The 13,035-nt window shown below is 36.4% G+C and overlaps 1 protein-coding gene and 1 long non-coding RNA gene across 4 annotated transcripts; both read left to right on the top strand.

The window, feature by feature from the left end:
* The first annotated feature begins 3,255 nt into the window (after nt 1–3,255).
* Nucleotides 3,256–4,078, top strand: LOC147926508 (uncharacterized). The gene is made up of 3 exons (XR_015582700.1): nt 3,256–3,377; nt 3,463–3,763; nt 3,844–4,078. It is a non-coding gene; the product is annotated as an uncharacterized LOC147926508 (long non-coding RNA).
* A 1,833-nt stretch (nt 4,079–5,911) lies between these two features.
* LOC104746551 (ABC transporter C family member 8) lies at nt 5,912–12,438 on the top strand. Of its 3 annotated transcripts, none has more exons than XM_087488635.1 (12): nt 5,912–6,434; nt 6,713–8,664; nt 8,761–9,081; nt 9,163–9,249; nt 9,331–9,942; nt 10,035–10,199; nt 10,287–10,581; nt 10,739–10,953; nt 11,041–11,346; nt 11,428–11,491; nt 11,586–11,825; nt 11,926–12,438. In XM_087488635.1, the coding sequence occupies exons 1-12, from the start codon at nt 6,419–6,421 to the stop codon at nt 12,045–12,047; spliced, it is 4,395 nt and encodes a 1,464-aa protein (XP_087344761.1). In that variant the 5' UTR covers nt 5,912–6,418; the 3' UTR covers nt 12,048–12,438. The 3 variants fall into 3 exon arrangements, with proteins under 3 accessions (XP_087344761.1, XP_087344760.1, XP_087344762.1); XM_087488636.1 differs by lacking the exon at nt 5,912–6,434 and having other exon boundaries at nt 7,709–7,972; nt 8,047–8,664; XM_087488634.1 differs by lacking the exon at nt 5,912–6,434 and having other exon boundaries at nt 6,447–8,664.
* Nucleotides 12,439–13,035: the final 597 nt, after the last annotated feature.

The raw sequence follows: 13,035 nt of genomic DNA, 5'->3' as shown, positions 1-13,035 counted from the left end.
GACATATTATCTCGGTATTGAAGTAATACAAGGAGCAGATGGGATAAGAATAAAACAAGAAGGTTATGCTCGAGCTATTCTTGTCGATACTAAGATGGATTTGTGCAACTCAGCGCACATACCAATGGAGCCTGGTATGGAGATATCAAAGGCTGAGAAACAACCTGAGATTGATGCCACAAGATATAGAAGAACAATCGGGTGTTTGAGGTATCTGCTTCATACACGACCCGATTTGGCTTTTGCTGTAGGAATCTTAAGCCGGTATATGCAGAGTCCGAGAGTGGTACACGGACAAGCTCTCAAACATTTGTTAAGGTATGTGAAAGGAACTACCAACTTAGGCTTGTTCTACAAGCGAGATGGGTTGAGTAAGGTTGTTGGATACAGCGACAGTAGTTACAAGGCTGATATCGATGATGGAAGATGTACTGGAGGTCATGTGTTTTATCTTGGTTCATCATTAATCACTTGGACCTCACAGAAACAACATACAGTGGCGATGTCATCATGTGAAGCAGAGTTTATGGCAGCTACAGAAGCAGCAAAGCAAGCCATATGGTTGAAGGAGCTGCTAAGAGAGATACTTAGTCCAGATAAGAAGATCTTACTAAGGATTGACAACAAGTCAGCCATATCTCTAAGTAAGAATCCAGTGTTTCATGGAAGGAGTAAGCACATACTCACAAAGTACCATTTCATTCGTGAGAGTGTGGAGAATGATCAGATTGAAGTGGAGCATGTTCCTGGTGAAGAACAGAAGGCGGACATCCTTACTAAGCCACTAGCAAGAATCAAATTCAGAGAAATGAGGAACCTGATCGGAGTACAAGTGATTGAAGCACCCGAAGTTCAAGTTGGAATTAAGGGGGAGAATGTTGGATAATTCCAACTTGTGGAAGAAGCTATCTCCTAGGAAGTTGCCAAAAGAGATAGAATAGGAAAAGGAAAAGTTCCTAAGATTAATAAATTGTAATATGTTAATTCTAATAGGTTTAGGAAAATAAGAAACCTATAAATATAAGAGTCTAAGGAGAGGTGTTCCATAAGACTTGAGAGAGAGATTTAGTTTTTGAGAGAGTTTTCTAAATCAATAATATAAGAGAGGTGTTCTTATATCTTCAAGCTCTTTGTTCTTAGAATCTAACAGTTTTTATCACGCATACAATGATGGTACATGAGTTTGTATGGACCATATATACATATAATAGCTGTGTATATAAAGCCCATGCCTTCCCAGTTCCCATAATCGATTTAATGTTACAATTTTGAGTCGTTTTCACTTTCCGTGATATATATTACGTAAAATCCACCAATTGCATGCCTCTCGAGTCTCGTCAATTAACAAAATAATAATTATTTTTTTATTTAAGGATAAAATGTAGCTACTAGCTAGTTGAATCAGTCTAATTAGAAGTTAGAATCCAATTCCCATTAACCACCAATTACTTGCACACAAGATAATAGTAACATTTATTAACTAAACTGATAAAGAAGAATTCATTCTCGGCCTAGTAATTGGTTAGGTCAGGAATAAAATAGTAACAATTTAATTTAAACTTTAGAGCTTAAAAGATCTAGGATATGTAAAATATTTTTAGATGTTATGAACTTGATTTTTTTTTTTTTGGGTGTTTTGTTTTGTTTTTGTTTTTTTGTTATAGATAGGTTGAATAATAATCTTCAAAATTATCTTGCAAATATGTGAAGAAACTAAATTTATTTCATAGCCCACTACATTTCTGGCCCAATCTGTTAACGTGAGTTTTTATGTTTGGTCAAGTGGTATGGTTCATTATAATAGGAAGGTTACAACATATTTAACGATATATAGGAGAAAACCATTCGGGATGCAGAACAGAACCTAGAAAAAGATTGAAAGACCAACCAACTTTAGGGTGCTGGCACTTGCAGACGGAATGTTTGATGGATCTGCTAATGGACTTGTTGATAGACCCACTGACGACTGACCCACAGATATACTTTTCGTACATGATCAGTTTGAGCCAACTAATGAAAGTTGTCTTTTCCTTCCCTTGTCTCAGAGCCATATATGGAAGCCTAGAGTTCCCCTACACCACTCAGAATCATTCCTACTTAAGCTTTGGTGTACCTTACCTCATGTGAACTCACAGAGCCAAGACTTCCCTTTTTCGGAGACGAAATAGATCAAATCACAAAGTTTATGTTTCGATCAGCTGTTGCCACTACAAAAATTATATACATTGATAGCACCTCGTAATAGCACGAATTTCAAAACTGCTATCGAAGTGTAGTTTATAATTTTGTTACCATATGATAGCATTGTATAAACGCTATAATAGTGTTTTTAAGAAGCGGGAACTAAAATCACTTATTCCGCCAAACACTTAGCAAATTTTACCAAAAAAATAAAAATATTAAACACTTAGCTTCACTTATCGCACTCTCTCTCCTTCACTTCACCCCTTTTCTCTCGAAACCCTAAAATCTCGAGAGGCAATTCCTCGCCGTTGCCGCTTCTGAAGCACCGCAGGACTCAATTAAGCACCGCCGTTGCCGTTCTTTTGGTTTGTTTGAGTCTCTCTCCCAGTTACCCGTAAATCTCTTACACATACCAATTGGTTCGCCAATCGCCGTCGCCGTGACCACCCTCTGAAGAACCACCGGAGTTAACTTCTGGATTTGAGCTCCACTCGAAGGTTGTTTTCTTCCTCATTTTATTGTTTTATATAAGTTTTGATTTTTGGACATGCAATAGATTTTTTCAATTGATTTCTTCTAGATTTTTTCAATTACTATCCGATTAGTTATGAAATTGATTCACAGTTATGAAATTGGAACAATACACAGTTATTCTTCGACATGCAATAGATTAGTCTCTTCCATTCTCCGACATACACAGTTATGTATCCGATTTGAAACTTATACTCTTTCTCTAATTATGTTTTGCAAGTGTTACTAAGTGTATATCTTGGAACTGAACAAGAGTTTATTTATCTCCATTTACAGGACAGGTTAGTTGCTTCTTTCTTTCTGTCTCTTATGTGTATTGAACAATCTTGCTAAGTATATTGTTTTGTTTTTTTTTTCTTTCTGTTTGGTTGTTTCTAAGTACTGTTTGTGATTGCTATTGATTTAATATATGCGATATAGTTGTCTAGATACTGTTTTGTGTTTGTGATTGCTATTGATTTAATATATGCGATATATGTGTGTGTCATTGTGATTCATGTCTAAGATTCTGTCAATAAATCGTATATGTTGTTTATGTAGTAAGGTTAGATCATATAATGGTGGACAAGGATTGGGTGCATCTTTGCAGGTATATCATTGCATAAATTATTCAGGTTAGGCTAGCTCAAGTAGCTGCACAGTCACCTCTTCGAAGATCTCCGGTAACTTATATTTATATGTTCTGAGAAGTTGATTATGGTTATGTCTCCTTCCTGTAGTAATTGGTTGATATTGTCAAATTGTCAGCGAAAAAATGGAGCTATCAAGGAAAATCAGAAGTGTAAGTTAATGGATATTAGCGGAAGGAAGCGGGTTGTTGCTGAAGGTCGGGTGCATTCAACTGATCCAGAGCAAAAGGTACACTGTGTTCGGTTGGGTCCTAACGCTGTGCGAGTTTGGATAGATATAGTCAAGGTAGATGACGCAGCGGTTTGGAGGCCATCAGATGAGATTGAGTATATGAGAGATGCACTTGGTTCATCTATCGCATGGCCAATTGATCAGTTGGTCATCTATTGACTGTTGTAAACTGATGCTTGTGCTTTTGGTAAGTATTATTTACTGTGATCCTTGTGCTTTTAGTATTTCATGTGCAACACTGATATAAGACAATGTCCATTATTGCAGGGATGAAGCAACTTTGGTCCAGCTAGTTTAAGACTAGTCTTATGTATTTCGAATTTGGAATGTTTTATGTTGTGCATTTTGGATTTGGAATTGTGTTTGGTATTGTGATTTAGAATGTTTTGGAATTGTGTTTGGGATGTTATTCACAATGCTTTTGAGATGTTATATAAATGGTATCTTTTTCGGGAAATTTCAGATTATATATATTACATATGATAGCATGTTCTGTTTTAAATGATAGCACTAAGTCATCTATATAATAGCAGGAGAAAAATGTTATATGCAACTATAATAGCAAAAAAAAAGACGTTATAATATACATCATAGCGAATAAACTTAGTTATGTAATAAGGTAATATAACACGAAAAAGAGTTATGAAAACATAAATTACGGCAAAAAATATTTGCTATTGTACAATGATATATCATAGCACCCAATTTGAGTTGTTAGAAAAAATTGAAATTTTTTATAAATTGTTATGAAAATATAAATTACGGCATCCAGATATTGCTACGAAAACACTAAATTAAAACATTTAACTAACGCTATTGTATAGGAACTTATTATAGCTCAGAAAAATAACGCTATCGTAGATGGAGTATCTACCATAGCTGCCGATATCATAGCATTTATAAAATCGCTATGTATTATATATGATAGCATATTTTCCGAGCTAACAATGTACGTTTTTCTTGTAGTGTACGCATCCAGAAGCTTCCTGAATGAACTTGGACGTCCCAAAAGGGCACCAATGTTAACTCAATTTTTCAAGACTCAAAACACATCAGCACTTATCATCATCATTTGATTCATTTTTACCATCGTCTATAGTATCACAGAAACCGTAAATTTTAAAACTGAGAAACGTAAACCTTTAGTGGGTTTTGAAGGTTTGAACCTGCAGACCGCAACAAATGCTTTAATTTATTCCAGTCAATCAGAGAAAGCAACACTTGTTTATGTGAAAACATTTTTACTTTTAAAATTGCTTTGATGAAGACACTGACAAGGTCATATGTTAAATAACTACCACGTCAGTTCATTTATTGAATTCAATTTATTTTGATTGAGATTACGAGGTGAACATAATTTTGTTATAAAATACTCCCTCTGTTTCACAAAAAGTGTAATTTTGACACATTTCACACAAATTAAGAAAAATTTGAACTATACATATTTGTGCCTATTTATTAAGTGATTAATGATCAAAATTCAATGAAAATAGCTTTGAGTTTATGGGTAAAAAAAAAATTTTAGCATTAAAACGCTCATTGCAAATGTAAAATGACATTTTTTGTGAAACAAAATTTTTTCTCTAGAATGACACTCTTTGTGAAACAGAGTGAGTATTATACGTTTGTTTTCAGATGTTCTTCTTGAATTCATATGTAAAAATAACTTAAAATATTTAATACATTTTGAATAAAATTTAGAATAATTGAGGTAGTTTATGTGTTGTTTTGGAAAATAACATGTAATATAAAATGAGTAAGAGTAATTGTAATTAAAGAGAAAGAGTGTACTATGACACCATGGCTAGTTTTTTTTTTCTTTTTACTTAATTTTTTTTGGTTTCATTGCCATTTTATGCATATTTTCTAAAATTTATTAGTTAATAACTCTCCCTGAAATAAGATTTAATACTTTTTTAGACAGAGACTAGTGTGATAATATTTATACATTACTGCAAATAGTTCAATGCATGACAAATTATATACACGATTAAAACCGAATCTGTAGGTTGCATTGCTTACCTGCTTTATTTACCAAAACAATTTTTTTTTGTTAATAAACCAATATAACTTGTTAAATTTTTAAAACAACCTTTCTTTATTCCAAAATGAAACGAACCGTTTATATAGTATTTGTCTATTTGAACAAATAAAGCCAAAATTTATAAAAATTGAAAACCAAGTAAATTGTAGACTACAAAAAAAATAAACATAAATTATTTGGGCCTACTTTTCAATTAATACAAAAAGAAAAAACAATGAAAATTATAATACGGTGGCAGAAATAAATGAAGAGAATTCTTGCTTACATTGAATTTTTATATAAATAGTCTCCAATGAAAAGTATATTACAAAGATTTATTCACTTGGTTTTAATTATTTTCGTACGTTTTCGCAGCAATTATAACAACAAATATCCAAATACTTTGGTATAAGAAGAAGAAGAAGAAGAAGAAGTGCAATGTAGAGAGAGAGCGACTCTAGTGACAATGCTCACGACAAAAATATCAGTGACCACCGTAAGTTCAGCAAAAAAACAGAGTTTTCCTTCTTTGTCTTTCTCATCCTCCCCAATTAAATGGTAAGAGATCCCCCTACCCCCACCTCGTGCCTCTCGTTTGTAGTCAGTCACAGTGGCATACAATTCATGAATTCGAGATTACGTAAGCGATTACGTAATCAAAGTACAATTCAGATAAGCCGTTTAATTTCGGTTCAGTCATTTTAGATGTGGACTTGGATACGTCGTTTACATAAGCGAACAACATCAACCTCACGTCTTGGTGTCATAAAGGCCCAAGCTTTATTCTTTGATTGAGCTCTTCTGTCGCTTGCTTCTACAATGGCGGTTTCAATTGGTACGATTTTTTTACTCAACCATTCATTGCTACTTTGTCTTGTTTGAGGTTCTTTCCTAGGAAAAATACAAACTTTTTAGAATCTAACAGAGTTTTAGAATAATCTGTATATGTTCAATCATTGATACTATCTATAGAATCACCCCACTTGGCTTCTTGTGTTCCTCTAAAAGACAAACATGGAAAAAACTATTATAAACTGTGTATTATGATTTGCTAACTGTTATCTCTTGTGATGGGTTTTTTTTTTTTTTTTTTTTTTTTGTATAATAATGCAGGGAGCGTTCCATGGTGTGACGTTGAACTGAATTTGGCTTCTTCTTGCTTCCAACGAACAGCTATAGATATCTTAAATCTCTTGTTTCTCTCCATCTTCTACTTGCTCTTGATAGCTGGTTGTGTTTCCAACCATTTTGTAGTCAGGCGCCGCAAGAAAGGATGGGTCTTTGTGGTTGCTACTATATGCTGTGTTATTACTAGCATCGTTTTTCTTGGTTTTGGGTTAAACAGTCTGATTCATGGTGCTGTTGACGTCAATGAAATCTCATGGGTTGCTTGCTTCGTTGAAGGGATCATTTGGGTCTCACTTGCGGTTTCGATGCTTGTTAATGGCTCCAAGTGGACTAGGATTCTTGAATCTGTTTGGTGGGTGTCTTTTGCTTTGTTGGATTTAGCAGCAAAGAGTGAGATGCTTTTGCAGGGAAATGGTTTCCAAATATTCGATGTCATTACCTCGCCCATGAGTCTTTTGCTTCTCTTTTGCTCCTGGATGAATTTGAGATCCTCTTCTGCAGCAGCTCAAGACTGCAGTGAAACAGGACTATCTGATCCTCTATTAACTGAAAATCCTAGAAAAGAACCGGCAAGGTTAGCAACAGCTGGATTTTTCAGTATGTTGTCGTTCTCTTGGATGAATCCTTTACTCTCGCTGGGATTCAAGAAACCATTATCCCGAGAAGATATCCCAACTGTAGTCCCTGAGGATGAGGCTCAATTAGCTTACAATAAATTTTCTCAAGCATGGGATACGCTTCTTGCAGATGGAAGCTACTCTAAGGAAAGAAACTTGGTGTTTAGAGCCGTTGTAAAAGTTTACTTCAAGGAGAACATATTCATAACAGTGTGTGCATTTTTCAGAACAGTTGCGGTTGTATCTCTTCCATTAATGCTATACGTCTTTGTGGATTATGCAAACAGTGACCACAGGGATCTCCGCAATGGTTTCTTCAACTTAGCTTGTCTAGTTATGCTGAAGCTAGTTGAATCTTTGTCAATGAGACATTGGTATTTTGCATCAAGAAGATCAGGAATGAGGATTAGATCAGCGCTAATGGTGGCTGCATACAAAAAGCAGCTAAAGCTATCAAGTTTGGGGAGGAAAAGGCATTCTTCTGGGGAGATTGTGAATTATATCGCCGTGGATGCATATCGTATGGGAGAATTCTTATGGTGGTTCCACTCGGGATGGAGCCTTACACTGCAGCTTTTGCTTTCTACAGCTGTACTTTTTGGAGTGGTTGGAGCAGGAGCTTTTCCTGGTTTAATTCTTCTTCTCCTGTGTGGTCTCCTTAATCTGCCATTCGCAAAGATGCTACAGAACTGCCAGACCCAGTTCATGATAGCACAAGATAAACGATTGAGGTCCACCTCAGAGATTTTGAACAGCATGAAAGTTATTAAGCTGCAGTCATGGGAAGAGGAGTTCAAGAAAAAGATAGAATCATGTCGTGATGATGAATTCATATGGTTGGCAAAGGCTCAGCTGACAAAGGCTTTTGGTACTTTCCTCTATTGGATGTCTCCAACAATAGTTTCTTCTGTTGTTTTCGTGGGATGTGCTCTATTCAAGAGCGCGCCACTGAACGCAAGCACCATTTTCACGGTTTTAGCTACACTAAGAGTTATGTCAGAGCCTGTTAGAACTATACCTGAGGCAATTTCTGCTATCATCCAAGTCAATGTCTCTTTCAACAGATTAAATAACTTCTTGCTAGATGACGAGCTAAAGATTGATGAAATTGAAAGAAGTGGTCTAGAGAAATCTGGAACAACAGTGGACATACAAGCAGGCAACTTCAGTTGGGATCCAGAAACTAAGATTCCAACTCTTCAAAATATACATTTGGAAATTAAGCATGGGCAAAAAGTTGCGGTTTGTGGACCAGTTGGGGCAGGAAAATCATCGCTGTTGCATGCAGTACTTGGAGAAATACCTAGAGTTTCTGGAACTGTAAGCAAAACAGCCACCAAGCTGACTTTAGCTTTGTTCATTTAGTATACTAAATTGTTCAAAACTGTTTCCTTGATGTTGTCCAATTGGATTCAGGTAAAAGTCTTTGGGTCCATCGCTTATGTTTCTCAGACCTCGTGGATTCAAAGTGGTACCATCCGGGACAATATTCTCTATGGGAAGTCCATGGAAGCAGGAAGATACAATGCTGCTATAAAAGCTTGTGCGTTGGATAAAGATATGAGCGGTTTTGGACATGGTGACCTCACAGAAATAGGACAAAGAGGGATTAACTTGAGCGGAGGACAAAAGCAAAGGATTCAGCTGGCACGTGCTGTCTATGCAGACGCCGATGTTTACCTCCTTGATGATCCTTTTAGTGCTGTGGATGCTCATACAGCTGGAGTTCTTTTTCATGTAAGTGAGAACATTTCATATTTGCATTGAAAGAAGCTTTTATTAATGACTGCTTCTTATTATGTTGAACTGTTACTGCAGAAATGTGTTGAGGATGCGCTAAAGGGAAAAACTGTCATTCTAGTCACTCACCAAGTCGAGTTTCTCTCAGACGTTGATCAAATTCTGGTAAAACTTGATTGGCACCAAGTGAAAAAAAACTGTATGTCTTGACTGTTAGATTATTAATTCATTGATGATCTTAATCAGGTTATGGAGGAAGGAAGAATTACTCAGTTAGGAAAGTATGAGGAGCTCTTAATGTTGGGGACTGCATTCCAACAGCTGGTGAATGCTCATAATGATGCAGTAACTGTATTACCTTTAGCGAGTAATGAAAGCCTCGGAGATCTTAGGAAAGGGGGTCGAGACAAAGAGATAAGAAACATGACGGTTGTAGAAAAAATCGAAGAAGAGATCAACACAACGGATGTTCCAGGGGTACAACTTACACAAGAAGAAGAAAAAGAGAGCGGTGATGTTGGGTTGAAACCTTTCTTGGACTATATCCGTGTGTCTCGAGGATGGTGTCTTCTATGGTCAAGTGTTTTGGGTCAGGTTGGCTTTGTAGTTTTCCAGGCTGCATCAACATACTGGCTGGCTTTTGCCATAGGGATCCCTAAACTCACTAATACAATGCTTATAGGAGTCTATAGCATTATCTCAACTCTTAGTGCTGGTTTCGTATACACGAGAGCTGTTACGATTGCTCATCTTGGACTAAAAGCTTCTGAAGCCTTCTTCTCTGGTTTCACAAATGCAGTCTTTAAAGCCCCGATGCTTTTCTTTGATTCTACTCCCATTGGGCGCATTCTTACTCGAGTAAGATGCTTTTCATGTCTATGAATCATGTATACGAATACATTTACAGCTCAATGTATGAATACATTTACAGCTCAATGTAACATTTGCAGGCTTCGTCTGATTTGAACGTCTTGGACTTTGACATCCCATTTGCATTCATATTTGTGGTAGCACCGGTTGTTGAGCTCGCTGCAGCTCTTATCATCATGACATATGTGACATGGCAAGTAATTATCATAGCTCTTCTTGCTTTGGCAGCCACAAAAGTTGTTCAGGTACATGTTGCCATATTACTTCTTTTTCAGTTCATTTATGCAGCAAAGAAGTCATAATTAACACCCGCTTCTTCGTTGAAACTAAAGGATTACTATCTAGCCTCTGCGAGGGAGCTGATTAGAATCAATGGAACAACCAAAGCTCCAGTGATGAATTATGCTGCAGAAACCTCACTTGGAGTGGTGACAATACGAGCTTTTGGAACGGTAGAGAGATTCTTCAAAAACTACTTACAACTAGTTGATGCAGATGCCGTGCTATTCTTTCTGTCCAATGCAGCCATGGAGTGGGTGATTCTGAGGATAGAGACTTTGCAGAATGTGACCTTGTTCACTTGTGCACTTCTGCTTATCCTTATCCCCAAGGGTTACATATCTCCAGGTACATGAATTCTTTTAACTCTTCACATCACATTTCACAGCTTATGTCAATATAGTAATAAGTAGTAATTACACATTTCACATTTCACATGAGATTTTGTTCGAAAAAATCTGTGTTTCTGAAAAGTTCTGCATGAACGTGTGCTTATGTGTTGCAGGCCTCGTTGGGCTTTCACTCTCCTATGCATTAACACTGACACTAACTCAGGTGTTTCTGACCCGATGGTATTGCACCTTATCGAATTCAATCATATCAGTAGAGAGGATAAAACAATATATGAATATACCAGAAGAAGCTCCTGCAATTGTGGAGGATAGAAGACCACCTTCCTCATGGCCTTCCAGTGGTACAATTCACTTGCAGGAGCTTAAGGTTAGCAGAAACATATGTGTTACAAGATGATAGTAATAAGTAGTAATTATGCTAAAGGCATTGATTTGCGTCATATATTTGTTTCAGATAAGATATCGTCCCAATGCTCCGTTAGTTCTCAAAGGAATCTCTTGCACATTCAGGGAAGGGACAAGAGTAGGAGTTGTTGGGAGAACGGGAAGTGGAAAAAGCACTTTAATCGGTGCTTTGTTTCGTTTGGTAGAACCAGCAAGTGGTTGCATATTGATTGATGGCATTGACATAAGTAAGATTGGCTTAAAGGACCTGAGAATGAAACTGAGCATCATTCCTCAAGAACCAACTCTTTTCCGTGGCTGCATAAGGACCAACCTTGATCCTTTAGGTGTTTACTCCGACGATGAGATATGGAAGGTCTGGTGAAATAAGAAACAAGAATGAGATTTCTAAATCGAAAGATTAAAAACCTTCCTAAGAAAACTATTTCTTTTGCAGGCTCTTGAGAAGTGTCAGCTCAAGACGACGATTAGCAACCTGCCTAGCAAACTTGATTCTTCAGGTAATTGGAAAACAGTAATGTTTTTATTTCACTTCACAAAATGGGACGTTACACTAATGTTCATCTTTTGTTATTGGTGGGACGAAATGAGAAGTGAGTGATGAAGGAGAGAACTGGAGCGTGGGACAGAGACAATTGTTTTGTCTCGGTAGAGTACTGTTAAAGAGAAACAAAATACTAGTGTTAGATGAAGCTACAGCTTCCATTGATTCAGCCACTGATGCAATCATTCAGAGAATCATAAGAGAGGAGTTTGGAGATTGCACGGTCATAACAGTAGCACATAGAGTACCAACTGTCATAGACAGTGACATGGTCATGGTTCTCTCCTTTGGTAAACATCATTTTTCTCTCGAATCAACCAACTCTGTCTTTTAATCTCTAAAACATGTTATCATGACCAATGTATGGGCTTTGGTGTTGGTTTTGGACAGGTAATCTAGTGGAGTACAACGAGCCTTCAAGGCTAATGGAGACTGATTCTTACTTCTCCAAGCTTGTTGCTGAGTATTGGGCTAGTTGCAGAGGAAACTCTTCTCAAAATCTCCAATTATAGACCTCGTCATCAATGCTTGGTATATCTGCTACTGAAACGTCAGAGACTTGAACCATCTTCCATTGTTGTAGTTTTGAACCCCAAAAAAAATGATTCGTTATCAAAGCATGGATAATGATAGTGCAGTAGCTCGGAATATGCCAGAAGAAGATGGACGTTTATTGTCGCGTCTCACATACCGTCTATGTGCATAGTATCATATGTTTATTCCTGTTTGTATACCTTTTGTGATAGACCGATGAAAGAGTTAAATTTTATTCTCATGTGCGAAGTTAGATTCCATTTTCATTTGAGGATCCATTGGAAACCCATGAAAAGTTCTCCTGCCATATGTGAGTTTATGAATGGTTTGATTCTGTTTTTAGAAATAAAAATTAATTATTTATGTGAATAATTATTAATTATAAAATAGTAAAATTTTATTAGTTAGAAACTCATTTTGAGCAAATCTTTTTCATTTACAAAGTACTCCCTCAATTTTTTTTTATATTATCATTTATACCTGAACAAAATTATATAATTACTAGATTAGGACTCGCTCGATGTGCGGGTTTAAATTTTTTTAAATTAAATTAAATTTAAAAGAATATAAAGTAAATATGTTAGTAATCTATCTATAAAATAAATAGATACACCGATGTATCCAATGTGATATTTGGTGTAAAAGGTGTTACTCTGCGGTTGAGACTATTAATCACGTTTCTTTGAATATCCTCGCTCGTGTGAAGTTTGGGATTTATCTCCGACTCTGGTCTTGTCAGAAGGTTTTACATATGACTCGGTGTAATCGAATTTGGATTTTGTTTTCTGGAAGAATGTCTCTCAAAAGGGTGATCCCGATCAACTTCTTCAATTACCATGAATTTTATGGGCAATCTGGAAAGCCATAAACAAAATTTTTTTTCAAGGTTTAGAGATTGAGGCAAATGATATAATTGCTAAGGCTTTGGGCGATGAGTTAGCCTTGGAAGAGGCGCTCTCTTTTACG

The sequence above is a fragment of the Camelina sativa genome, chromosome 15 (assembly GCF_030686135.1).
Source record: "Camelina sativa cultivar CO46 ecotype springtype chromosome 15, ASM3068613v1".
Taxonomy (NCBI): Eukaryota; Viridiplantae; Streptophyta; class Magnoliopsida; order Brassicales; family Brassicaceae; genus Camelina; species Camelina sativa.
Note: the sequence above shows the minus strand (reverse complement) of the source record. Positions and strands in the feature narration are given on the sequence as shown.